This window comes from Coregonus lavaretus (assembly GCF_964263955.1).
Source record: "Coregonus lavaretus genome assembly, contig: HAP1_SCAFFOLD_646, whole genome shotgun sequence".
NCBI classification, from domain to species: Eukaryota; Metazoa; Chordata; class Actinopteri; order Salmoniformes; family Salmonidae; genus Coregonus; species Coregonus lavaretus.
Window position 1 is genome coordinate 22,181 of NW_028166774.1, and position 25,320 is coordinate 47,500.

Sequence of the window (25,320 nt, forward strand, 5' to 3'; positions counted from 1 at the left end):
AGTAAGGGGCCCTTCCATTACCTTAAGTACTGCAGTAAGAGGAGGGCCGAACGGACCAGAGACTAGGTACTTTAAATGAGGATGGTAGTGGAGTGATAGTTACCGTAACATTACACACTAAATGGTTGGTTCAACTTTGAAGACAGTTAAAGACAGTTAAAGTGAAATGAACAAGCTTGAGATTAGAAGGGGCTAAGCGTGATATTTTACTGGACTAACAGGCATTGGCCCAAACACAGTTGAACTGACTTGGAGTAAAGAATGACTTGTCAACAACAGTGGTTAGCATCACAATCCCAGACAGAGAATGAGGTATTATTCCAGTGGTCCACTGGTAATAAATGAGACAGAAATGAGTTGAAATGACTCAGTTTGTAATAATAACACTTCGTTATATCATTAAATATGATACTAGAGTAACCTGAAGTAGAAAAAACTGGCAGATGGTTTGAAAGGTTGACATCATATTCCTTTAGATCTTATACTAAGAGACAAGTGAGTATGGCTGACAGCGGTAGAGGGAGCCAGCACAGGACGCATTTGAAAAGTTGAGGGATAGGAGTTGAGGGATAGGAGTTGAGGGATGGAAGTTGAGGGATAGAAGTTGAGGGATGGAAGTTGAGGGATGGAAGTTGAGGGATGGGAGTTGAGGGATAGGAGTTGAGGGATAGGAGTTGAGGGATATAAGTTGAGGGATATAAGTTGAGGGATATAAGTTGAGAGATGGAAGTTGAGGGATAGGAGTTGAGGGATAGGAGTTGAGGGATATAAGTTGAGGGATATAAGTTGAGGGATGGAAGTTGAGGGATGGAAGTTGAGGGATGGAAGTTGAGGGATGGAAGTTGAGGGATAGGAGTTGAGGGATGGAAGTTGAGGGATGGATGTTGAGGGATGGATGTTGAGGGATGGAAGTTGAGGGATGGAAGTTGAGGGATAGAAGTTGAGGGATAGAAGTTGAGGGATAGGAGTTGAGGGATAGGAGTTGAGGGATAGGAGTTGAGGGATAGAAGTTGAGGGATAGAAGTTGAGGGATAGAAGTTGAGGGATAGGAGTTGAGGGATAGGAGTTGAGGGATAGGAGTTGAGGGATAGAAGTTGAGGGATAAGGTACATCTGAACACATCTGTAGCTGAGTGATAGTGAGGATCTGAACACTGATGCTGGAGCTGTCTGGTTTGCAGTGGAGTGGAGAGTATATGGTGCTGTGTGTTGCTGAGTACAGGGTCTTCAGGGTTCAGAGAACGGGGTGGGTTCCTGTCCCCTCTGAAGCACCTCTCTCTCTCTCTCTCTCTCTCTCTCTCTCTCTCTCTCAGACGGGAGCGAAGGCATGGCCTTTACACAACGGCTTATCCTTCTTAGAGTAGAACGTCTTCCCTTCGAGGTTGATCTGGCAGAGCTGTGATGGAGAGAGCGAGGGAGACAGAGAGAGAGAGAGTGAGACAGAGAGAGAGAGAGAGTGAGACAGAGAGAGAGAGACAGAGAGAGAGACAGAGAGAGAGACAGAGAGAGAGAGAGAGAGACAGAGACAGAGACAGAGAGAGAGACACACAGAGAGACACACAGAGAGAGAGACTCCCTTTAAGAGTGTGCTCCTAATCTCAGCTCGTTACCTGTATAAAAGACACCTGGGAGCCAGAAATCTTTCTGATTGAGAGGGGGTCAAATACTTATTTCCCTCATTAAAATGCAAATCAATTTATAACATTTTTGACATGCATTTTTCTGGATTTTGTTGTTGTTATTCTGTCTCTCACTGTTCAAATAAACCTACCATTAAAATTATAGACTGATCATGTCTTTGTCAGTGGGCAAACGTACAAAATCAGCAGGGGATCAAATACTTTTTTCCCTCACCGTAGGTTGGTGAATCAGGAGAGTGACTTACAGCGCAGACGAAGCAGGTGTCGTGCCAACTGAATCCCAAAGCCTCTAGGAAGCGGTCCCCAGCATCAATCTTAAAGTCACAGCCATGGCACTTAGTGCCAAACATCTTCTCATAATCTACAGGGAGAGAGAAAGGGGGGGGGGGGAGAGAGAGGGGGGGGGGGGGAAAGGGGGTGGAGGAGAGACGGGGAGAGGGAGGGGGGTGGAGGAGAGAGAGGGAGGGGGAGGGGTGGAGGAGAGAAAGGGAAAGGGAGGGGGGGTGGAGGAGAGAGAGGGGGGGTGGAGGAGAGACAGGGAGAGGGGGGGGTGGAGGAGAGAGAGGGAAAGGGAGGGGGGTGGAGGAGAGGGGGGGGGTGGAGGAGAGACATGGGGGGGGTGGAGGAGAGAGAGGGGGTGTGGAGGAGAGAGAGGGAAAGGGAGGGGGGTGGAGGAGAGAGAGGGGGGTGGAGGAGAGACAGGGAGAGGGGGGGTGGAGGAGAGAGAGAGGGGGGTGGAGGAGAGAGAGGGCAAGGGAGGGGGGTGGAGGAGAGACATGGGGGGGTGGAGGAGAGACAGGGAAAGGGAGGGGGGTGGAGGAGAAAGAGGGGGGTGGAGGAGAGACAGGGGGGGGTGGAGGAGAGAGAGAGGGGGGTGGAGGAGAGAGAGGGTGGGGTGGAGGAGAGAGAGGGAAAGGGAGGGGGGTGGAGGAGAGAGAGGGGGGGTGGAGGAGAGACAGGGAGAGGGAAAGGGAGGGGGTGGAGGAGAGAGAGGGGGGGGGTGGAGGAGAGACAGGGAGAGGGAAAGGGGGGGTGGAGGAGAGAGAGGGGGGGGTGGAGGAGAGAGAGAGGGGGGTGGAGGAGAGAGAGAGGGAGGGGGTGGAGGAGAGAGAGAGGGAGGGGGGTGGAGGAGAGAGAGGGAGGGGGGTGGAGGAGAGAGAGGGAAAGGGAGGGGGTGGAGGAGAGAGAGGGGGGGGTGGAGGAGAGACAGGGAGAGGGAAAGGGGGGGGGTGGAGGAGAGAGAGGGGGGTGGAGGAGAGAGAGAGGGAGGGGGTGGAGGAGAGAGAGAGGGAGGGGGGTGGAGGAGAGAGAGGGAGGGGGGTGGAGGGGAGAGAGGGAGGGGGGGTGGAGGAGAGACAGGGAGAGGGAGGGGGGTGGAGGGGAGAGAGGGAGGGGGTGGAGGAGAGACAGGGAGAGGGGGGGGTGGAGGAGAGACAGGGAGAGGGGGGGTGGAGGAGAGACAGGGAGAGGGAGGGGGTGGAGGAGAGAGAGGGAAAGGGAGGGGGTGGAGGAGAGAGAGGGGGGGTGGAGGAGAGAGAGAGGGGGGTGGAGGAGAGAGAGAGGGAGGGGGTGGAGGAGAGAGAGGGAGGGGGGGAGACAGGGAGAGAAAAGGGGGGGGGGAGACAGGGAGAGGGAAAGGGGGGGAGAGAGGGGGGGGTGGAGGAGAGACATGGGGGGGTTGGAGGAGAGACAGGGAAAGGGAGGGGGGGTGGAGGAGAGAGAGGGGGGGTGGAGGAGAGACAGGGAGAGGGGGGGTGGAGGAGAGAGGGGGAGGTGGAGGAGAGACAGGGAGAGGGAAAGGGAGGGGGGTGGAGGAGAGAGAGGGGGGGTGGAGGAGAGACAGGGAGAGGGAGGGGGGTGGAGGGGAGAGAGGGAGAGAGGGAGGGGGGTGGAGGAGAGACAGGGAGAGGGAGGGGGTGGAGGAGAGAGAGGGAGGGAGGGGGTGGAGGAGAGACGGGGAGAGGGAGGGGGGTTGAGGAGAGAGATGGAGGGGGAGGGGGGGTGGAGGAGAGAGAGGGAGGGGGAGGGGGGTGGAGGAGAGAGAGGGAGGGGAGAGGGGTGGAGGAGGGAGGGGGGGAGACAGAGGGAGGGGGGGTGGAGGTGGGAAGAGGAGATAGGGAGCGGTTGAGTTACCATATTCATATTCATCAGCAAAACGTTTTCCCTGTACAGTTTTGACCTGAGAACATCATCAACGGATCAAAGAGCTTTAGAGACAGTACTCAAGAGCTTTAGAGACAGTACTCAAGAGCTTTAGAGACAGTACTGAGAGCTTTAGAGACAGTTCTCAGAGCTTTAGAGACAGTTCTCAGAGCTTTAGAGCCAGTCCTCAGAGCTTTAGAGACAGTTCTCAGAGCTTTAGAGCCAGTACTCAAGAGCTTTAGAGAGAGTACTCAAGAGCTTTAGAGCCAGCACTCAAGAGCTTTAGAGCCAGCACTCAAGAGCTTTAGACAGTACTCAGAGCTTTAGAGCCAGTACTCAGAGCTTTAGAGCCAGTACTCAGAGCTTTAGAGCCAGTACTCAAGAGCTTTAGAGCCAGTACTCAAGAGCTTTAGAGCCAGTACTCAAGAGCTTTAGAGCCAGTACTCAAGAGCTTTAGAGCCAGTACTCAGAGCTTTAGAGCCAGTACTCAAGAGCTTTGGAGACAGTACTCAAGAGCTTTATAGCCAGCACTCAAGAGCTTTAGACAGTACTCAGAGCTTTAGAGCCAGTACTCAAGAGCTTTAGAGCCAGTACTCAACAGCTTTAGACAGAGTACTCAAGAGCTTTAGAGCCAGCACTCAAGAGCTTTAGACAGTACTCAGAGCTTTAGAGACAGTACTCAAGAGCTTTAGAGCCAGTAATCAAGAGCTTTAGAGCCAGTACTCAAGAGCTTTAGAGCCAGTACTCAAGAGCTTAATAGCCAGTACTCAAGAGCTTTAGAGCCAGTACTCAAGAGCATTAGAGACAGTACTCAAGAGCTTTAGAGACAGTACTAAGAGCTTTAGAGACAGTACTCAAGAGCTTTGGAGACAGTACTCAGAGCTTTAGAGCCCGTACTCAGAGCTTTAGAGACAGTACTCAAGAGCTTTGGAGACAGTACTCAGAGCTTTAGAGCCCGTACTCAGAGCTTTAAAAACAGTACTCAAGAGCTTTAGAGCCAGTACTCAAGAGCTTTAGAGACAGTACTCAAGAGCTTTAGAGCCAGTACTCAGAGCTTTAGAGCCAGTACTCAAGAGCTTTAGAGCCAGTACTCAAGAGCTTTAGAGCCAGTACTCAAGAGCTTTAGAGCCAGTACTCAAGAGCTTTAGAGACAGTACTCAAGAGCTTTAGAGCCAGTACTCAGAGCTTTAGAGCCAGTACTCAAGAGCTTTAGAGCCAGTACTCAAGAGCTTTAGAGCCAGTACTCAAGAGCTTTAGAGCCAGTACTCAAGAGCTTTAGACAGAGTACTAAAGAGCCATTACTCAAAGCTTTAGAGCCAGTACTCAGAGCTTTAGAGCCAGTACTCAGAGCTTTAGATCCAGTACTCAGAGCTTTAGAGCCAGTACTCAGAGCTTTAGAGCCAGTACTCAAGAGCTTTAGAGCCAGTACTCAAGAGCTTTAGAGCCAGTACTCAGAGCTTTAGAGCCAGTACTCAAGAGCTTTAGACAGAGTACTCAAGAGCCATTACTCAAAGCTTTAGAGACAGTACTCAGAGCTTTAGAGCCAGTACTCAGAGCTTTAGAGCCAGTACTCAAGAGCTTTAGACAGAGTACTCAAGAGCTTTCGAGCAAGCACTCAAGAGCTTTAGACAGTACTCAGAGCTTTAGAGCTAGTACTCAAGAGCTTTAGAGCCAGTAATCAAAAGCTTTAGAGACAGTACTCAAGAGCTTTAGAGCCAGTACTCAGAGCTTTAGAGCCAGTAATCAAGAGCTTTAGAGCCAGTTTTCAGAGCTTTAGAGCCAGTACTCAAGTGCCAGTACTCAGAGCTTTAGAGCCAGTACTCAGAGCTTTAGAGCCAGTACTCAGGGCTTTAGAGCCAGTACTCAGTGCTTTAGAGCCAGTAATCAAGAGCTTTAGAGCCAGTACTCAAGAGCCAGTACTCAAAGCTTTAGAGCCAGTACTCAGAGCTTTAGAGACAGTACTCAAGAGCTTTAGAGACAGTACTCAAGAGCTTTAGAGACAGTACTCAAGAGCTTTAGAGCCAGTACTCAAGAGCTTTAGAGCCAGTACCCAAGAGCTTTAGAGCCAGTACCCAAGAGCTTTAGAGCCAGTACTCAGAGCTTTAGAGACAGTACTCAGAGCTTTAGCCAGTACTCATAGCTTTAGAGACAGTACTCAAGAGCTTTAGAGCCAGTACTCAAGAGCTTTGGAGCCAGTACTCAAGAGCTTTAGAACCAGTTCTCAAGAGCTTTAGAGCCAGTACTCAAGAGCTTTAGAGCCAGTACTCAAGAGCTTTAGACAGAGTACTCAAGAGCTTTAGAGCTAGCACTCAAGAGCTTTAGACAGTACTCAGAGCTTTAGAGCCAGTACTCAAGAGCTTTAGAGCCAGTACTCAAGAGCTTTATAGCCAGTACTCAAGAGCTTAATAGCCAGTACTCAAGAGCTTTAGAGACAGTACTCAAGAGCTTTAGAGACAGTACTAAGAGCTTTAGAGACAGTACTCAAGAGCTTTGGAGACAGTACTCAGAGCTTTAGAGCCCATACTCAAGAGCTTTAGAGAGAGTACTCAGAGCTTTAGAGACTGTACTCAGAGCTTTAAAAACAGTACTCAAGAGCTTTAGAGCCAGTACTCAAGAGCTTTAGAGCCAGTACTCAAGAGCTTTAGAGACAGTACTCAAGAGCTTTAGAGCCAGTACTCAATAGCTTTAGAGCCATTAGTCAAGAGCCATTAGTCAGAGCTTTAGATCCAGTACTCAGAGCTTTAGAGCCAGTACTCAAGAGCTTTAGAGCCAGCACTCAAGAGCTTTAGAGCCAGCACTCAAGAGCTTTAGAGCCAGTTCTCAGAGCTTTAGAGCCAGTACTCAAGAGCCAGTACTCAGAGCTTTAGAGCCAGTACTCAGAGCTTTAGAGCCAGTACTCAAAGCTTTAGAGCCAGTACTCAGAGCTTTAGAGCCAGTACTCAGAGCTTTAGAGCCAGTACTCAAGAGCTTTAGAGCCAGTACTCAAGAGCTTTAGAGCCAGTACTCAAGAGCTTTAGAGCCAGTACTCAAGAGCTTTAGACAGAGTACTCAAGAGCCATTACTCAAAGCTTTAGAGCCAGTACTCAGAGCTTTAGAGCCAGTACTCAGAGCTTTAGATCCAGTACTCAGAGCTTTAGAGCCAGTACTCAGAGCTTTAGAGCCAGTACTCAAGAGCTTTAGAGCCAGTACTCAAGAGCTTTAGAGCCAGTAATCAAGAGCTTTAGACAGAGTACTCAAGAGCCATTACTCAAAGCTTTAGAGACAGTACTCAGAGCTTTAGAGCCAGTACTCAAGAGCTTTAGACAGAGTACTCAAGAGCTTTCGAGCAAGCACTCAAGAGCTTTAGACAGTACTCAGAGCTTTAGAGCTAGTACTCAAGAGCTTTAGAGCCAGTAATCAAGAGCTTTAGAGACAGTAATCAAGAGCTTTAGAGCCAGTTTTCAGAGCTTTAGAGCCAGTACTCAAGTGCCAGTACTCAGAGCTTTAGAGCCAGTACTCAGAGCTTTAGAGCCAGTACTCAGGGCTTTAGAGCCAGTACTCAGTGCTTTAGAGCCAGTAATCAAGAGCTTTAGAGCCAGTACTCAAGAGCCAGTACTCAAAGCTTTAGAGCCAGTACTCAGAGCTTTAGAGACAGTACTCAAGAGCTTTAGAGACAGTACTCAAGAGCTTTAGAGCCAGTACTCAAGAGCTTTAGAGCCAGTACCCAAGAGCTTTAGAGCCAGTACCCAAGAGCTTTAGAGCCAGTACTCAGAGCTTTAGAGACAGTACTCAGAGCTTTAGCCAGTACTCAGAGCTTTAGAGACAGTACTCAAGAGCTTTAGAGCCAGTACTCAAGAGCTTTGGAGACAGTAAGAGCTTTAGAGCCATTCCTCAAGAGCTTTAGAGACAGTACTCAAGAGCCAGTACTTAGAGCTTTAGAGCCAGTACTCAGAGCAAGAATGTGTGTGTTTGTGTGTAGTGTGTGTGTGTAGTGTGTGTGTGTAGTGTGTGCAGCACAATCCCAGAGAGGTGCTGAGGCGGCAGAATTTGTATCAATAACGAAGAAATCCACTCCTGAGCCGCAGGAGTGAGAGAGAGAGACTGCGTGAGCGAGCGAGAGAGATGTGTTATGACCCAGGAAACCATTTACAGCAGCCCAATAGAGAAAGCAGAAGCACGCTCCATTCATATAAACCAATAGACAAACACATAACGTAAAAGTCAGCTAAGTAGATGATCCCATATGAAGTCATCATCTATAGAAGTAGTAGCTGTGGAGGAGCGAGAGAGGGACTGAGAGAATCTGTCCACACCAAAAGGCTGCGAATGTGTGATTGTGTGCACATGTAATTTAAATCATTATTTCTCTAAGTACCTCACCTAGTTTTCCCTGTTTTGATTGGAAAGTAAGAACCTTAACAGTCTATGCCTCACCTCTCTCACAGTAAGGTTCTCCCTCCTCCATATAGAAGGCCTGGTTCCGGATGGGGCTCTTACAGGCAGCACACATGAAACACTGGACATGGTAGGTCATCTTCAGAGCATGCATGATCTCCTACACAGAGGAAGGAAGGAAGGAAGGAAGGAAGGAAGGAAGGAAGGAAGGAAGGAAGGAAGGAAGGAAGGAAGGAAGGAAGGAAGGAAGGAAGGAAGGAAGGAAGGAAGGAAGGTGGTCAGTCCTCAGCTTACATCCTGTCCTGCTAAACTAGCTTGTGGTCCACATTCCACATTCCTCTCGTCTTTTTTTTATTTAAAATCCCAGCCCCCGTCCCCACAGGAGGCCTCTTGCCTCTTGGTAGGCCATCATTGTAAATAAGAATTTGTTCTTAATTGACTTGCCTAGTTGGTTGGGGTTTTCCGTGCATCGGCAAGACAGAACAGCTACCTCCGGTAAGACATGGGGTGGTGGTCTGTGTCTATTTGTCAATAACAGCTGGTGCGCGAAATCTAATATTAAAGAAGTCTCTAGGTTTTGCTCACCTGGGGTAGAGTACATCATGATAAGCTGTAGACCACACTATTTACCAAGAGAGTTTTCATCTATATTTTTTGTAGCTGTCTATTTACCACCACAAACCGATGCTGGCACTAAGACCGTACTCAGCGAGCCGTATAAGGCCATAAGCAAACAAAAAAAAGCTCATCCAGAGGCGGCGCTCCTAGTGGCCGGGGGCTTTAATGCAAGGAAACGTAAATCCATTTGACCTAATTTCTCCAAGCATGTCACATGTGCAACCAGAGAAAAAAAAATAACTCTAGACCACCTTTACTCCACACACAGAGACGCGTACAAAGCTCTTCCTCGCCCTCCATTTGGAAAATCTGACCATAATTATATCCCCATGATTCCTGCTTACAAGCTAAAACTAAAGCAGGAAGCACCATAATAATATAATATGCCATTTAGCAGACGCTTTTATCCAAAGCGACTTACAGTCATGTGCGCAACCAGTGACTCGGTCAATAAAAAAGTGGTCAGATGAAGCAGATGCTAAGCTACAGGACTGTTTTGCTAGCACAGACTGGAATATGTTCCGGGATTAGTCACCTGGCTTCATCAATAAGTGCATCGATGACGTCGTCCCCACAGTGACCGTACATACCCCAACCAGAAGCCATGGCTAACAGGCAACATCCGCACTGAGCTAAAGGGTAGAGCTGCTGCTTTCAAGGACACTAACCCGCTATGCCCCCTGCTATGCCCTCCAACAAACCATCAAACAGGCAAAGCGTCAATACAGGACTAAGATTGAATCCTACTACACCGGCTCTGACGCTCGTCGATGTGGCAGGGCTTGCAAACTATTATGGACTACAAAGGAAAGCCCAGCCGAGAGCTGACCAGTGACACGAACCTACCAGATGAGATAAATGACTTCCATGTGCGCTTCGAGGCAAGCAACAGTGAAGCATGCATGAGGGCACCAGCTGTTCCGGACGATTGTGTGATCACGCTCTTCGTAGCCGATGTGAGTAAGACCTTTAAACATTCACAAGGCCGCAGGGCCAGATGGATTACCAGGACGTGTACTCCGAGCATGCGCTGACCAACAGGCAAGTGACTTCACTGACATTTCCAACCTCTCCCTGACCCAGTCTGTAATACCTACATGTTTCAAGCAACCTGTCTAAATGACTACCGACCCATAGCACTTACATCTGAAACCATAAAATGCCTTGAAAGGCTGGTCATGACTCACATCAACACCATCATCCCAGAAACCCTAGACCCACTCCAATTCACATACCGCCCCAACAGATCCACAGATGACGCAATCTCTATTGCACTCCACACTGCCCTTTCCCACCTGGACAAAAGGAACACCTACGTGACAATGCTATTCATTGACTACAGCTCAGTGTTCAACACCATAGTGCCCACAAAGCTCATCACTGGATCCTGGACTTCCTGACGGGCCACCCCCAGGTGGTAAGGGTAGGTAACAACACATCTGCCACACTGATCCTCAACACGGGGTCCCTCAGGGGTGCATGCGCAGTCCCCTCCTGTACTCCCTGTTCACCCATGACTGCATGGCCAGGCACGACTCCAACACAACGGTGGTAGGCCTGATCACCGACAACGATGAGACAGCCTATAGGGAGGAGGTCAGAGACCTGGCAGTGTGGTGCCAGGATAATAACCTCTCCCTCAACGTGATCAAAGGAGCTGATTGTGGACTACAGGAAATGTAGTGCAGAGCACGCTCCCCTTCACATCGACGGGGCTGTAGTGGAGCAGGTCGAGAGCTTCAAGTTCATTGGTGTCCACATCACCAACGAACTATCATGGTCCAAACACACCAAGACAGTCGTGAAGAGGGCACGACAAAACCTATTCTCCATCAGGAGACTGAAAAGATTTTGCATGGGTCCTCAGATCCTCAAAAAGTTATACAGCTGCACCATCGAGAGCATCCTGACTGGTTGCATCCCCGCCTGAATATGGCAAATGCTCGGCATCTGACCGCAAGGCACTACAGAGGGTAGTGCGTACGGCCCAGTACATCACTGGGGCCAAGCTTCCTGCCATCAGAGGAAGGCCCTAAAAATGGTCAAAGACTCCAGCCATCCTAGTCATAGACTGTTCTCTCTGCTACCGGACGTTAAGCAGTACCGGAGCGCCAAGTCTAGGTCCAAAAGGCTCCTTAACAGCTTCTACCCCCAAGCCATTAGACTGCTGAACAGCTAATAAAATGGTCACCCGGACAATTTGCATTGCCCCTCCCTTTTTTTTTTTTACACTGCTGCTACTCTGTTTATTATCTATGCATGGTCACTTTACCCCTACCTACATGTACATATTACCTCAACTAACCTGTACCCCGCACATTGACTCGGTACCGGTACCCCCGGTATATAGCCTCACTACTGTTATTTTGTGTGACTTTTTTTTAAACTGCATTGTTGGTTAAGGGCTTGTAAGTAAGCATTTCACAGTAAGGTCTACACCTGTTGTATTCGGCAAATGTGACAAATAAAATTGTATTTGATTTGAAATAAAGGTTAAATAAAAACTTTTAAAAAAGTATTATCATGGACGATGCAGACAGACACAGTAGAGCTCTTACCCCTATGATCTTCTTCTTGCATTTGGCACAGTTGGGAGCGTAGCGGTTATCATAACACTTGGTGCAGAAGACTGAGCCCCGCTCCTCAAAGAATCCACCCTCATCCAACACCACCTTACACTGGGAACACCAGAACTCTTCTGGGTGCCAGGACTGACCCAGCGCCACCAGGTACCGGCCCCTAGACAGACAGACAGAGACAGAGACAGACAGACAGACAGACACAGACAGACAGACAGACACAAAGTAAACACCAGTTAGATAAGCCCAGCTGGGAGTAACAGGGTATCTACTGTAGCTCTCTGTAATGGAGCATCGTGATCCTACCATCACAGACATGACTTACTGGATGAATCCACTTAACTGTTCAGATGGTGTCAGGTCGTTCCAGTTCAGGAGAGAACGGGTTATTCTCTAAAGAATAACGATGAGGATATATAAAGACCAAGAGTGTTCCCTGGTCAGGTCACATGGTCAGGGAAAACATGGCCTAGCAGTTCAATGAAATTAATCCAGTCTATTATGAAATTATAGTCTATGGAGTTTATCCTCTATACTTTTTAATGTAGGACTCATGTAGGAACAGCAGTTGCTATATTGGCCCCGATATGCGTCCACTTTTTTATTCAGGTTTTTTTTTTAATGTAATGCAATATATAAGGAATTGGGTGACATTTCAGGCTTGGCTGCCTCTAGTGTTTATAGATATAACAGACAGGGGGCAGTATTAAATAAAAGCCTTGCAGTTATTCACATAACAGACAGGGGGCAGTATTAAATAAAAGCCTTGCAGTTATTCACATAACAGACAGGGGGCAGTATTGAATAAAAGCCTTGCAGTTATTCACATAACAGACAGGGGGCAGTAGTAAAGATTCAAGCCCCTTGGTTGCTGCCATAGATTTACATTAGAAGTGCCCATCCAAGAAGGCTCGAGGTCATTGGCCACAGATAAAATGACGTCAAATCACCTTATATCTACCGTAGCTTTGATTGGACTGATCATGTCATCATCATACTTCCAAAATCTTAGCTAGCAAGCTAGTCAAGCACTCATCATCATGAATCAAGTCGACAATCTCCTGGCAAATACTTTTCAATCCTTGTCATTTGAAGATAAATTATATATAAAACGTATAGGTGCTCACTGGACATAAACATTACACAACAAGTTGGAAATCGCTAATTCAACAATGATTGGTTTGGAAGAAATCAGTGGCTAACTGCAAGCGTTGCAAAGCAATCACTAGCCTGCTATTCAGCGGAGAGGGTGTGTGGTCCAAGTCTGTGTTTTAAGGGTCTCTTTTCCAAGCTTAAAAGGATAAACATTCACATGCAACGCCATGGGCCAGAAAATGTTAAATACATTGGCCATGCTGTCAATCCAGCATGACTTCTGCCACGTTCAAAACAACTGGAAACTCGGAACTGGGAAATCTCAGACATCAGTGAGTTCAAAACAACTGGGAACTCGGAAGAAAACGCGCTCCGACTGGGAAAATAAGTTTTGAACGGTCATCCAACTCGGAATTCCAAGTCGGGAACTCAGGCCTCTTTCTAGAGCTCCGACCTGAAGATCACTGACCTAATGATTCGGCCTTGTTTTCTTCCGAGTTCCCAGTTGTCTTGAAAGAACCATCAATCCAGAGAATGCCAGACTTTAATGACAAAATTTGCCCACAAGAAGGACCACTGTGCCACCGTCCTGTTCAAGTGAGCACAACAAGGTGAGTCCAAAAATGTCTTGTATGCTGCTGCATAAATTATGTAATATGCCAGGGAGATATGTATACTGTAGCTAAGAAAGTAATACTAAGTGTATGTTGTGTAGTAAGCTGTTAGTAGCCCATGTGCCTCACCCTAATAATTTGGTCCCTTTTCCCCTCATAACGTATCCTACTGTTCTGACTTGGTGGTGCACATGTAGCCTATAGCCTGTTTTAGATAAATGTCATCATCGAATATTGTAAGAGCTTTCATTGTCTGCTTATATGCCCCCTTTATTCATCCTACGGTTCTGACTTGGTGTACAGGGAGAACACTGTAAGAACGTATGTTCTGAATTCTGTCGCTGTACGTTTAAAAAAGTGCTGAACAAATAGTTATATTGACTACGTCCGTCCTAGCTCGCTCATTAATGTCTTAATCGATATTACGGATTGCCTCTTATCCGCTCGTCGTCCCCTTATGCCATAGTTTGTACATCTCAATTGTCAGTAGAAACCACATTTGTTTAAGCAAGTCAGCCATATCAGCTATGTTTTTTTTAAGGCAGGGTCATATACACTACCGTTCAAAAGTTTGGGGTCACTTAGAAATGTCCTTGTTTTCGAAAGAAAAGCATTTTTTTGGTCCATTAAAATAACATCAAATTGATCAGAAATACAGTGTAGACATTGTTAATGTTGTAAATGGCTATTGTAGCTGGAAAGGGCTGATTTTGAATGGAATATCTACATAGGCGTACAGAGGCCCATTATCAGCAACCATCAGTCCTGTGTTCCAATGGCACGTTGTGTTTGCTAATCCAAGTTTATCATTTTAAAAGTCTAATTGATCATTAGAAAACCCTTTTGCAATTATGTTAGCACAGCTGAAAACTGTTGTGCTGATTAAAGAAGCAATAAAACTGGCCTTCTTGAGACTAGTTGAGTATCTGGAGCATCAGCAATTGTGGGTTCGATTATAGGCTCAAAATGGCCAGAAACAAATAGCTTTCTTCTGAAACTCGTCAGTCTATTCTTGTTCTGAGAAATGAAGGCTATTCCATGCGAGAAATTGCCAAGAAATTGAAGTTGAAATTGAAGATCTCGTACAACTCTGTGTACTACTCCCTTCACAGAACAGCGCAAACTGGCTCTAACCAGAATAGAAAGAGGAGTGGGAGCCCTCGGTGCACAACTGAGCAAGAGGACAAATACATTAGAGTGTCTAGTTTGAGAAACAGACGCCTCACAGGTCCTCAACTGGCAGCTTTATTAAATAGTACCCGCAAAACACCAGTCTCAACGTCAACAGTGAAGAGGACCTTCTAGGCAGAGTTGCAAAGAAAAAGCCATAACTCAGACTGCCCATCTTAATCATTTCTTTTTATTGGCCAGTCTGAGATATGGCTTTTTCTTTGCAACAAGGCTCCGCTGATTGCCAAGTGTAGCCCCTAACAGTTTGTGGGCACCGTTTGTCACCGTTATAGTGCAATGAATGTATTGTTTAGTGTTGTGTAGTGGCTTTGCTGGCATGCATCTAAAGACTTTTTTTTTTTTTTGCCCTGCCAAGATGTACATGCTAAAATCACCACTGTCTACAGGAGACAGTAGTAAATAAAAGCATTGCCGTTATTAATCTAACAGACAGGGGGCAGTATAGTACTATGGTTCCCACCTAATGATCTTGTTGCAGGCTCCACAGAGAGGGGTCCTTCCACTGTCCTCGGGTGCCTGCTGAGCTGCCTGTAGAATAGAGGAGCGGTTCTGCATGGGCGTAGGCTGGGCCGGCTGTCTGTGCTGGGTCAGAACCGTACTGGTCTTGTCTGGGGCGTAACGTTCAGCGAACCCTGGGTCGGTCACCCACGGAGGACGCACCAAAGGACCAGAGTTAACTGGAGCTGTCGTCTTAGAGGCTGGGGACCCCAGAGAAATGTATTAATACAACAAATCAAACAGGGAGACTCATACAGTGGAGAAAAAAGTATTTAGTCAGCCACCAATTGTGCAAGTTCTCCCACTTAAAAAGATGAGAGAGGCCTGTAATTTTCATCATAGGTACATGTCAACTATGACAGACAAATTGAGATTTTTTTTCTCCAGAAAATCACATTGTAGGATTTTTTATGAATTTATTTGCAAATTATGGTGGAAAATAAGTATTTGGTCACCTACAAACAAGCAAGATTTCTGGCTCTCACAGACCTGTAACTTCTTCTTTAAGAGGCTCCTCTGTCCTCCACTCGTTACCTGTATTAATGACACCTGTTTGAACTTGTTATCAGTATAAAAGACACCTGTCCACAACCTCAAACAGTCACACTCCAAACTCCACTATGGCCAAGACCAAAGAGCTGTCAAAGGACACCAGAAACAAAATTGTAGACCTGCACCAGGCTGGGAAGACTGAATCTGCAATAGGTAAGCAGCTTGGTTTGAAGAAATCAACTGTGGGAGCAATTATTAGGAAATGGAAGACATACAAGACCACTGATAATCTCCCTCGATCTGGGGCTCCACGCAAGATCTCACCCCGTGGGGTCAAAATGATCACAAGAACGGTGAGCAAAAATCCCAGAACCACAAGGGGGGACCTAGTGAATGACCTGCAGAGAGCTGGGACCAAAGTAACAAAGCCTACCATCAGTAACACACTACGCCGCCAGGGACTCAAATCCTGCAGTGCGAGACGTGTCCCCCTGCTTAAGCCAGTACATGTCCAGGCCCGTCTGAAGTTTGCTAGAGTGCATTTGGAGGATCCAGAAGAGGATTGGGAGAATGTCATATGGTCAGATGAAACCAAAATAGAACTTTTTGGTAAAAACTAAACTCGTCGTGTTTGGAGGACAAAGAATGCTGAGTTGCATCCAAAGAACACCATACCTACTGTGAAGCATGGGGGTGGAAACATCATGCTTTGGGGCTGTTTTTCTGCAAAGGGACCAGGACGACTGATCCTTGTAAAGGAAAGAATGAATGGGGCCATGTATCGTGAGATTTTGAGTGAAAACCTCCTTCCATCACCAAGGGCATTGAAGATGAAACGTGGCTGGGTCTTTCAGCATGACAATGATCCCAAACACACCGCCCGGGCAACGAAGGAGTGGCTTCGTAAGAAGCATTTCAAGGTCCTGGAGTGGCCTAGCCAGTCTCCAGATCTCAACCCCATAGAAAATCTTTGGAGGGAGTTGAAAGTCCGTGTTGCCCAGCGACAGCCCCAAAACATCACTGCTCTAAAGGAGATCTGCATGGAGGAATGGGTCAAAATACCAGCAAAAGTGTGTGAAAACCTTGTGAAGACTTACAGAAAACGTTTGACCTGTGTCATTGCCAACAAAGGGTACATAACAAAGTATTGAGAAACTTTTGTTATTGACCAAATACTTATTTTCCACCATAATTTGCAAATAAATTCATTAAAAATCCTACAATGTCATTTTCTGGAGAAAAAAAATCTCATTTTGTCTGTCATAGTTGACGTGTACCTATGATGAAAATTACAGGCCTCTCTCATCTTTTTAAGTGGGAGAACTTGCACAATTGGTGGCTGACTAAATACTTTTTTCCCCCACTGTATAGTATCTTATAAAGAACCATGGGATTGTATGGATGCTTATAGCACGTGTTACAATGTATTACTATGTTTACAGAATGTTACAATGTATTACTATGTTTACAGAATGTTACAATGTATTACTATGTTTACAGAATGTTACAATGTATTACTATGTTTACAGAATGTTACAATGTATTACTATGTTTACAGAATGTTACAATGTATTACTATGTTTACAGAATGTTACAATGTATTACTATGTTTACAGAATGTTACAATGTACTACTATGCTTATAGCATGTGCTATAATGCGTATGTCAATGCTTATTGCATGTTCTAACGCATCTAACTAACTAATAAATAAAGGCTTGGATTTGTTTACGTTATATATTTCCAGCATCCCTGTCGTTTGAACTCTGAACTGCAGTAACTCACCATCAGGTTTGTCCGCTGCCTGGGTCTGGGCCTGAGCAGGTGACGCAGAGGCCTTGACGCTGTAGAGAAACACACACTTCCTTAGAAACAGGTGCTATAGGGTTACCATGGTGACTCAAGGCAGCAGTAGCTGACATCATCATGGAGGGAGTTCTGTGTGCATTTTTAAAAAATGGAAGGAGCGTAATATGGAAAAATCATTGAGAGGATTGCTCCCTAATCTCTCTGTGACTATCCCACTACATACAGATAGTGAAGGTCATAGAAAGTGGACTGGGAATTGTTATGCGATAAGTCACATTCCTCCAAAAAGCACCATGACTGAAGTCTGTAGAGCAGGAGTCGGCAACAGGCCACAAAGTGTCTCAATGTAATTAAGGTATGGAATGATTGTTATTTTCAAATACAAATCTTTTTTTGGGGGGGCTTAGTTGTGGCCAGGTCGCAGTTGTAAATGAGAACTTGTTCTCAACTGGCTTACCTGGTTAAATAAAAGGTGAAATAAAATTAGCAAATTATTATAATTATTATAATTATGTTCCAGCCCCAAAAATCGGCACGCGGCTGAATCAAGTTGCCTACCCCTTCTGTAGAGTTAGTAACAAGGGTCTCAGTTACAGGTGTCTACAGCCATCTCTGGATACAAATACCATCGCATTACTACATCTACATAAAAAAATAACTTGTAACGGCAGAGAGAACTCAAGTAAACTCAGCAAAAAAAAGGAAGCGTCCTCTCACTGTCAACTGCGTTTATTTTCAGCTAACTTAACGTGTAAATATTTGTATGAACATAACAAGATTCAACAACTGAGACAAACTGAACAAGTTCCACAGACATGTGATGAACAGAAATTGAATAATGTGTCCCTGAACAAAAGTAACAGTCAATATCTGGTGTGGCCACCAGCTGCATTAAGTACTGCAGTGCATCTCCTCCTCATGGACTGCACCAGATTTGCCAGTTCTTGCTGTGAGATGTTACCCCACTCTTCCACCAAGGCACCTGCAAGTTCCCAGACATTTCTGGGGGGAATGGCCCTAGCCCTCACCCTCTGATCCAACAGGTCCCAGATGTGCTCAATGGGATTGAGATCCGGGCTCTTCGCTGGCCATGGCAGAACACTGACATTCCTGTCTTGCAGGAAATCACGCACAGAACGAGCAGTATGGCTGGTGGCATTGTCATGCTGGAGGGTCATGTCAGGATGAGCCTGCAGGAAGGGTACCACATGAGGGAGGAGGATGTTTTCCCTGTAACGCACAGCGTTGAGATTACCTGCAATGACAACAAGCTCAGTCCGATGATGCTGTGACACACCGCCCCACACCATGACGGACCCTCCACCTCTAAATCGATCCCGCTCCAGACTACAGGCCTCGGTGTAACGCTCATTCCTTCGACGATAAACGCAAATCTGACCATCACCCCTGGTGAGACAAAACCTCGACTCGTCAGCGAAGAGCACTTTTTGCCAGTCCTGTCTGGTCCAGCGACGGTGGGTTTCTGCCCATAGGCGACGTTGTTGCCGGTGATGTCTGGTGAGGACCTGCCTTACAATAGGCCTACAAGCCCTCAGTCCAGCCTCTCTCAGCCTATTGCGGACAGTCTGAGCACTGATGGAGGGATTGTGCGTTCCTGGTGTAACTCGGGCAGTTGTTGTTGCCATCCTGTACCTGTCCCGCAGGTGTGATGTTTGGATGTACCAATCCTGTGCAGGTGTTGTTACACGTGGTCTGCCACTGCGAGGACGATCAGCTGTCCGTCCTGTCTCCCTGTAGCGCTGTTTTAGGCGTCTCACAGTACGGACATTGCAATTTATTGCCCTGGCCACATCTGCAGTCCTCATGCCTCCTTGCAGCATGCCTAAGGCACGTTCACGCAGATGAGCAGGGACCCTGGGCATCTTTCTTTTGGTGTTTTTCAATCAGTAGAAAGGCCTCTTTAGTGTCCTACGTTTTCATAACTGTGACCTTAATTGTCTACCGCCTGTAAGCTGTTAGTGTCTTAACGACCGTTCCACAGGTGCATGTTCATTAATTGTTTATGGTTCATTGAACAAGCATTGGAAACAGTGTTTAAACCCTTTACAATGAAGATCTGTGAAGTTATTTGGATTTTTACGAATTATCTTTGAAAGACAGGGTCCTGAAAAAGGGACGTTTCTTTTTTTGCTGAGTTTATTTTACAGAGGTCAGACAGTAGAATTAGTAGTAGCGAACCCCAGGTTAAGTGTTTCATCATTTCCATATTACAGTCCTTAAAAGTCCTTAAAACTCGTTTTTCAACCACTCCACAAATTTCTTGTTAACAAACTATCATTTTGGCAAGTCGGTTAGGACATCTACTTTGTGCATGACAAGTAATTTTTCCAACAATTGTTTACAGACAGATTATTTCACTTATGATTCACTGCATCACAATTCCAGTGGGTCAGAAGTTTACATACACTAAGTTGACTGTGCCTTTAAGCAGCTTGGAAAATTCCAGAAAATGATGTCATGGCTTTAGAAGCTTCCGATAGGCTAGTTGACATCATTTGAGTCAATTGGAGGTGTACCTGTGGATGTATTTCAAGGCCTACCTTCAAACTCAGTGCCTCTTTGCTTGACATCATGGGAAAATCAAAAGAAATCAGCCAAGACCTCAGAAAAATGATTGTAGACCGCCACAAGTCTGGTTCATTCTTGGGAGCAATTTCCAAACGCCTGAAGGTACCACGTTCATCTGTACAATAGTATGCAAGTATAAACACCATGGGACCACGCAGCCGTCATTCCGCTCAGGAAGGAGACGCGTTCTATCTCCTAGAGATAAACGTACTTTGGTGCAAAAGGTGCAAATCAATCCCAGAACAACAACAAAGGACCTTGTGAAGATGCTGGAGGAAACAGGTACAAAAGTATCTATATCCTCAGTAAAACGAGTCCTATATTGACATAACCTGAAAGGCTGCTCTGCAAGGAAGAAGCCACTGCTCCAAAACCGCCATAAAAAAGCCAGACTACGGTTTGCAACTGCACATGGGGACAAAGATCGTACTTTTTGGAGAAATGTACTCTGGTCTGATGAAACAAAAATAGAAGTGTTTGGCCATAATGACCATCGTTATGTTTGGAGGAAAAAGGGGGGGGCTTGCAAGCCGAAGAACACCATCCCAACCGTGAAGCACGGGGGTGGCAGCATCATGCTGTGGGGGTGCTTTTCTGCAGGAGGGACTGGTGCACTTCACAAAATAGATGGCATCATGAGGAAGGAAAATTATGTGGATATATTGAAGCAACATCAAGACATCAGTCAGGAAGTTAAAGCTTGTTCGCAAATTGGTCTTCCAAATGGACAATGACCCACAGCATACTTCCAAAGTTGTGGCAAAATGGCTTAAGGACAACAAAGTCAAGGTAGTGGAGTGGCCATCACAAAGCCCTGACCTCAATCCTATAGAAAATTTGTGGGCAGAACTGAAAAAGCGTGTGCGAGCAAGGAGGCCTACAAACCTGACTCAGTTACACCAGCTTTGTCAGGAGGAATGGGACAAAATTCACCCAACTTATTGTGGGAAGCTTGTGGAAGGCTACCCGAAACGTTTGACCCAAGTTAAACAATTTAAAGGCAATGCTACCAAATACTAATTGAGTGTATGTAAACTTCTGACCCACTGGGAATGTGATGAAAGAAATAAAAGCTGAAATAAATCATTCTCTCTACTATTATTCTGACATTTCACATTCTTAAAATAAAGTGGTGATCCTAACTGACCTAAGACAGGGAATTCTTACTAGGATTAAATGTCAGGAATTGTGGGAAACTGAGTTTAAATGTATTTGGCTAAGGTGTTATGTAAACTTCCGACTTCAACTGTACACACAGATGGCTTCAAAATGATCAGTGTTCGGACTTCCATGTACCATGATAAGATGCAGACTTCTGTACAGCCGGTTATCGGAGTGCCGCCTACCATTTATTCATGTTCTATCTGTTTTTCCAAAAGTGCCACCTATAGAAATCTAAAAAACAAATGCTGCAAATGCACTTTGACACGCAATGGTAGTCTAGAATCACATAGATGATCTACTGCTCCGTATCACATAGATGATCTACTGCTCCATATCACATAGATGATCTACTGCTCCGTATCACATAGATGATCTACTGCTCCATATCACATAGATGATCTACTGCTCCGTATCACATAGATGATCTACTGCTCCATATCACATAGATGATCTACTGCTCCATATCACATAGATGATCTACTGCTCCATATCACATAGATGATCTACTGCTCCGTATCACATAGATGATCTACTGCTCCGTATCACATAGATGATCTACTGCTCCGTATTAGTAGAAGTGGATGAGGCTAACTCTAGTGTCAAACACTGAAGTCTGGTGAAACACTACATGGAGACTGTTACATAACAGTATGTAATATGGCCCGATAGAGTATTATACAGTATAATGACTATCGCATGGTATAGTATTGCAGAGTACAGTATAGTGTTGAATGGTAGTATAGTATTGTGGAGTACAGTATAGTGTTGAATGGTAGTATAGTATTGTATGGTATGGTATTGTGGAGTACAGCATAGTATTGTGGAGTACAGCATAGTATTGTGGAGTACAGTCTAGTATTGTGGAGTACAGTATAGTACAGTATTGCAGAGCACAGTATTGTGGAGTACAGTATAGTATTGTGGAGTACAGTATAGTATAGTATTGCAGAGCACAGTATAGTATTGCAGAGCACAGTATAGTATAGTATTGTGGAGTACAGTATAGTATTGTGGAGTACAGTATAGTATAGTATTGTGGAGTACAGTATAGCATTGTGGAGTACAGTATAGTATAGTATTGTGGAGTACAGTATAGTATAGTATTGTGGAGTACAATATAGTATTGTGGAGTACAGTATAGTATTGTGGAGTACAGTATAGTATTGTGGAGTACACTATAGTATAGTATTGTGGAGCACACTATAGTATAGTGTTGTGGAGTACAGTATAGTATTGTGGAGTACACTATAGTATAGTATTGTGGAGTACAGTACAGTATAGTATTGTGGAGTACAGTATAGTATAGTATAGTATTGTGGAGTACAGTATAGTATTGTGCAGTATAGTATAGTATTGTAGAGTACAGTATAGTATTGCAGAGTACAGTGCAATATAGAAAGAAGCAGAGAAAGATACATGACAGATAGCAGGAGGACGGGGTGTTTTCAGATGCTTTATGTTTTTATGATGACAGCAGCAGAAAAAACGAAATACAGATTTATTTCTCTTCTTTCTTATCAGAGGGAACTAAAGAACAAGGACAGAGTTCAGAAAATGAAAACAGAAAAAAAGAGAGCAGAACTCAAAACAGAGAGAGAGAGAGAGAGAGAGAGAGAGAGAGAGAGAGAGAGAGAGAGAGAGAGAGAGAGAGAGAGAGAGAGAGAGGGAGGGAGAGAGAGAGAGAGAGAGAGACAGAGAGAGAGAGAGAAAGAGTTTACAGATCAAAAGAACTAGAATTACCGAATCCCCCCCCCCCCCCCCCGATAACTCTTACACAGTTGAATAGGAGGAACAGAACTACCAACCAGACCTGGGTCAGATACATACGTCAAATACTGTAGAAGTCTTGAGGTGCGCTTGATTTGGATTACTCTGGGACAATGGGACAGGGAGCCGAAGTTCAAACTATCCCTGCATCTATTTGATCAATCAATCAATCAATCAATCAAATGTATTTTACGTATGTGTTGGCCCCAGATCTGTTACAAACACAAGGTGATCCACAAGATGTTATGAACACTAACTCATCAACTCAAGGAGAAGAAGTGAACGTGACAGTCAGACGTGTGGCTTTTAGTGATCCTTGATTCTCTATTTCATCTCTCTTATTTATTCTCCTCTCTTTATATCTGCCGTTCGCTGGATATCGTTGTTTTGTCGTTTTAGTCGTCGTGATGGCTATCGATCGCTAGGGCTCGGGCCCGGCATTGCATGTTGCCATGGTGACGCTCAGGACTTGATGTTGAGGGCACGTGCGGACCTCTCGTGGTGCCAGTCCCTCAGACGGGCATAACGGGGGCTCTGAATCTCTGTAAGGAACTTTTCCCTAACCACCACGAGAGAGAGAGAGAGAGAGAGAGAGAGACAGAGCGAGAGAGAGAGAAAATTGACAGGAAATGAAGAGAGACAATTCACCACGCAATGGAAATGGTAAAACTACATCACAACTCAATATGGGGACAGAGAAAAGCTACAAAAGTGGTCCTGGAACCACACCTGTATAACTCACACACCAAACCACATGCTAGAGCTGAAAGCAGCTGAAGTCCATAACTCAACTGTTGAGTTCAACTAGAAGGTCTTTAAAAGGTGAACTCAGCAAGATGAAGATATCATCATCAACTGTGGCACGCCCACATTTGGAAGTAGGAAGTTGCCTCGTTGTGTGTAATGATTCATCTTGCAGAGTGTACCTTTATCGTTAGCTGTAACACACAAGCATGTCAGCATCAGCCGTAACTTTACAGTTACACAGCCTTTAAACACACAGCCTTTAAACACACAGCCTTTACCAGAGTCAGCCATAGATATCACACACAGGGTATACCAGAGTCAGCCATAGATATCACACTCAGCCTTTACCAGAGTCAGCCATAGATATCACACTCAGCCTTTACCAGAGTCAGCCATAGATATCACACACAGGGTATACCAGAGTCAGCCATAGATATCACACACAGGGTATACCAGAGTCAGCCATAGATATCACACACAGGGTATACCAGAGTCAGCCGTAGATATCACACACAGGGTATACCAGAGTCAGCCATAGATATCACACACAGGGTATACCAGTCAGCCGTAGATATCACACACAGGGTATACCAGTCAGCCATAGATATCACACACAGGGTATACCAGTCAGCCGTAGATATCACACACAGGGTATACCAGTCAGCCATAGATATCACACACAGGGTATACCAGAGTCAGCCATAGATATCACACACAGGGTATACCAGAGTCAGCCATAGATATCACACTCAGCCTTTACCAGAGTCAGCAGTAGATATCACACACAGGGTATACCAGAGTCAGCCGTAGATATCACACACAGGGTATACCAGAGTCAGCCATAGATATCACACACAGGGTATACCAGTCAGCCGTAGATATCACACACAGGGTATACCAGTCAGCCATAGATATCACACACAGGGTATACCAGTCAGCCGTAGATATCACACACAGGGTATACCAGTCAGCCATAGATATCACACACAGGGTATACCAGAGTCAGCCGTAGATATCACACACAGGGTATACCAGAGTCAGCCGTAGATATCACACACAGGGTATACCAGAGTCAGCCATAGATATCACACACAGGGTATACCAGAGTCAGCCGTAGATATCACACACAGGCTATAGCTTTATAACAGACAGGCTGTTTACCTGGCCCTCTTCATTGTCTCATCGTCCGGGTCCTGCACTGAGAGAGCCAGGAAAAACACAGAATCAGAACGCCCCGATTACATTTTCCAATGTTATTATAAGAGACAATTGACCCTGTGTCAACTTTCTCCTCCTCTCTGGACCACTGGCACCTCTCTCTCTCTCAATTACACTCACAAAAGGTTTAAAATAATTTAGACATTTCAAATGTTATATTATTGGCTGTGTCCAGTGTTGTAATAATGTTCATGTAGCTGAAGTATGAAAGGGAAAATAAATAAACAGATAAATATAGGTTGTATTTACAATGTTGTTTGTGCTCTACTGGTTGCCCTTTTCTCATAGCAACGGGCCACACATCTTGCTGCTGTGATTGCACTCTACAGTATTTCGCCTAACAGATATGGGAGTTTATCAATGTTTGATATGTTTTCAAATTCTTTGTGGGTCTGTGTGATCGTGTGGGAAATACACTGCTCAAAAAAATAAAGGGAACACTTAAACAACACATCCTAGATCTGAATGAATGAAATAATCTTATTAAATACTTTTTTCTTTACATAGTTGAATTTGCTGACAACAAAATCACACAAAAATGATCAATGGAAATCAAATGTATCAACCCATGGAGGTCTGGATTTGGAGTCACCCTCAAAATTAAAGTGGAAAACCACACTACAGGCTCATCCAACTTTGATGTAATGTCCTTAAAACAAGTCAAAATGAGGCTCAGTAGTGTGTGTGGCCTCCACGTGCCTGTATGACCTCCCTACAACGCCTGGGCATGCTCCTGATGAGGTGGCGGATGGTCTCCTGAGGGATCTCCTCCCAGACCTGGACTAA

General features: G+C 45.5%; 1 protein-coding gene across 1 annotated transcript in view; it reads right to left on the reverse strand.

Moving 5' to 3' along the window:
- Positions 1–1,283: 1,283 nt before the first annotated feature.
- The window catches only part of LOC311114317 (PDZ and LIM domain protein 7-like), a 101,503-nt gene continuing 77,466 nt past the window's right edge, over positions 1,284–25,320 (reverse strand). Inside the window, exons 8-14 of the mRNA XM_084189580.1 lie at positions 24,478–24,514; positions 17,026–17,084; positions 14,713–14,950; positions 11,332–11,512; positions 8,195–8,315; positions 1,885–2,000; positions 1,284–1,395 (exon numbers count right to left, since the gene is read on the reverse strand). Coding sequence (XP_084045706.1) covers positions 1,309–1,395; positions 1,885–2,000; positions 8,195–8,315; positions 11,332–11,512; positions 14,713–14,950; positions 17,026–17,084; positions 24,478–24,514 — 839 coding nt within the window. The 3' untranslated portion in view covers positions 1,284–1,308. The remainder of the gene's footprint in view (positions 1,396–1,884; positions 2,001–8,194; positions 8,316–11,331; positions 11,513–14,712; positions 14,951–17,025; positions 17,085–24,477; positions 24,515–25,320) is intronic.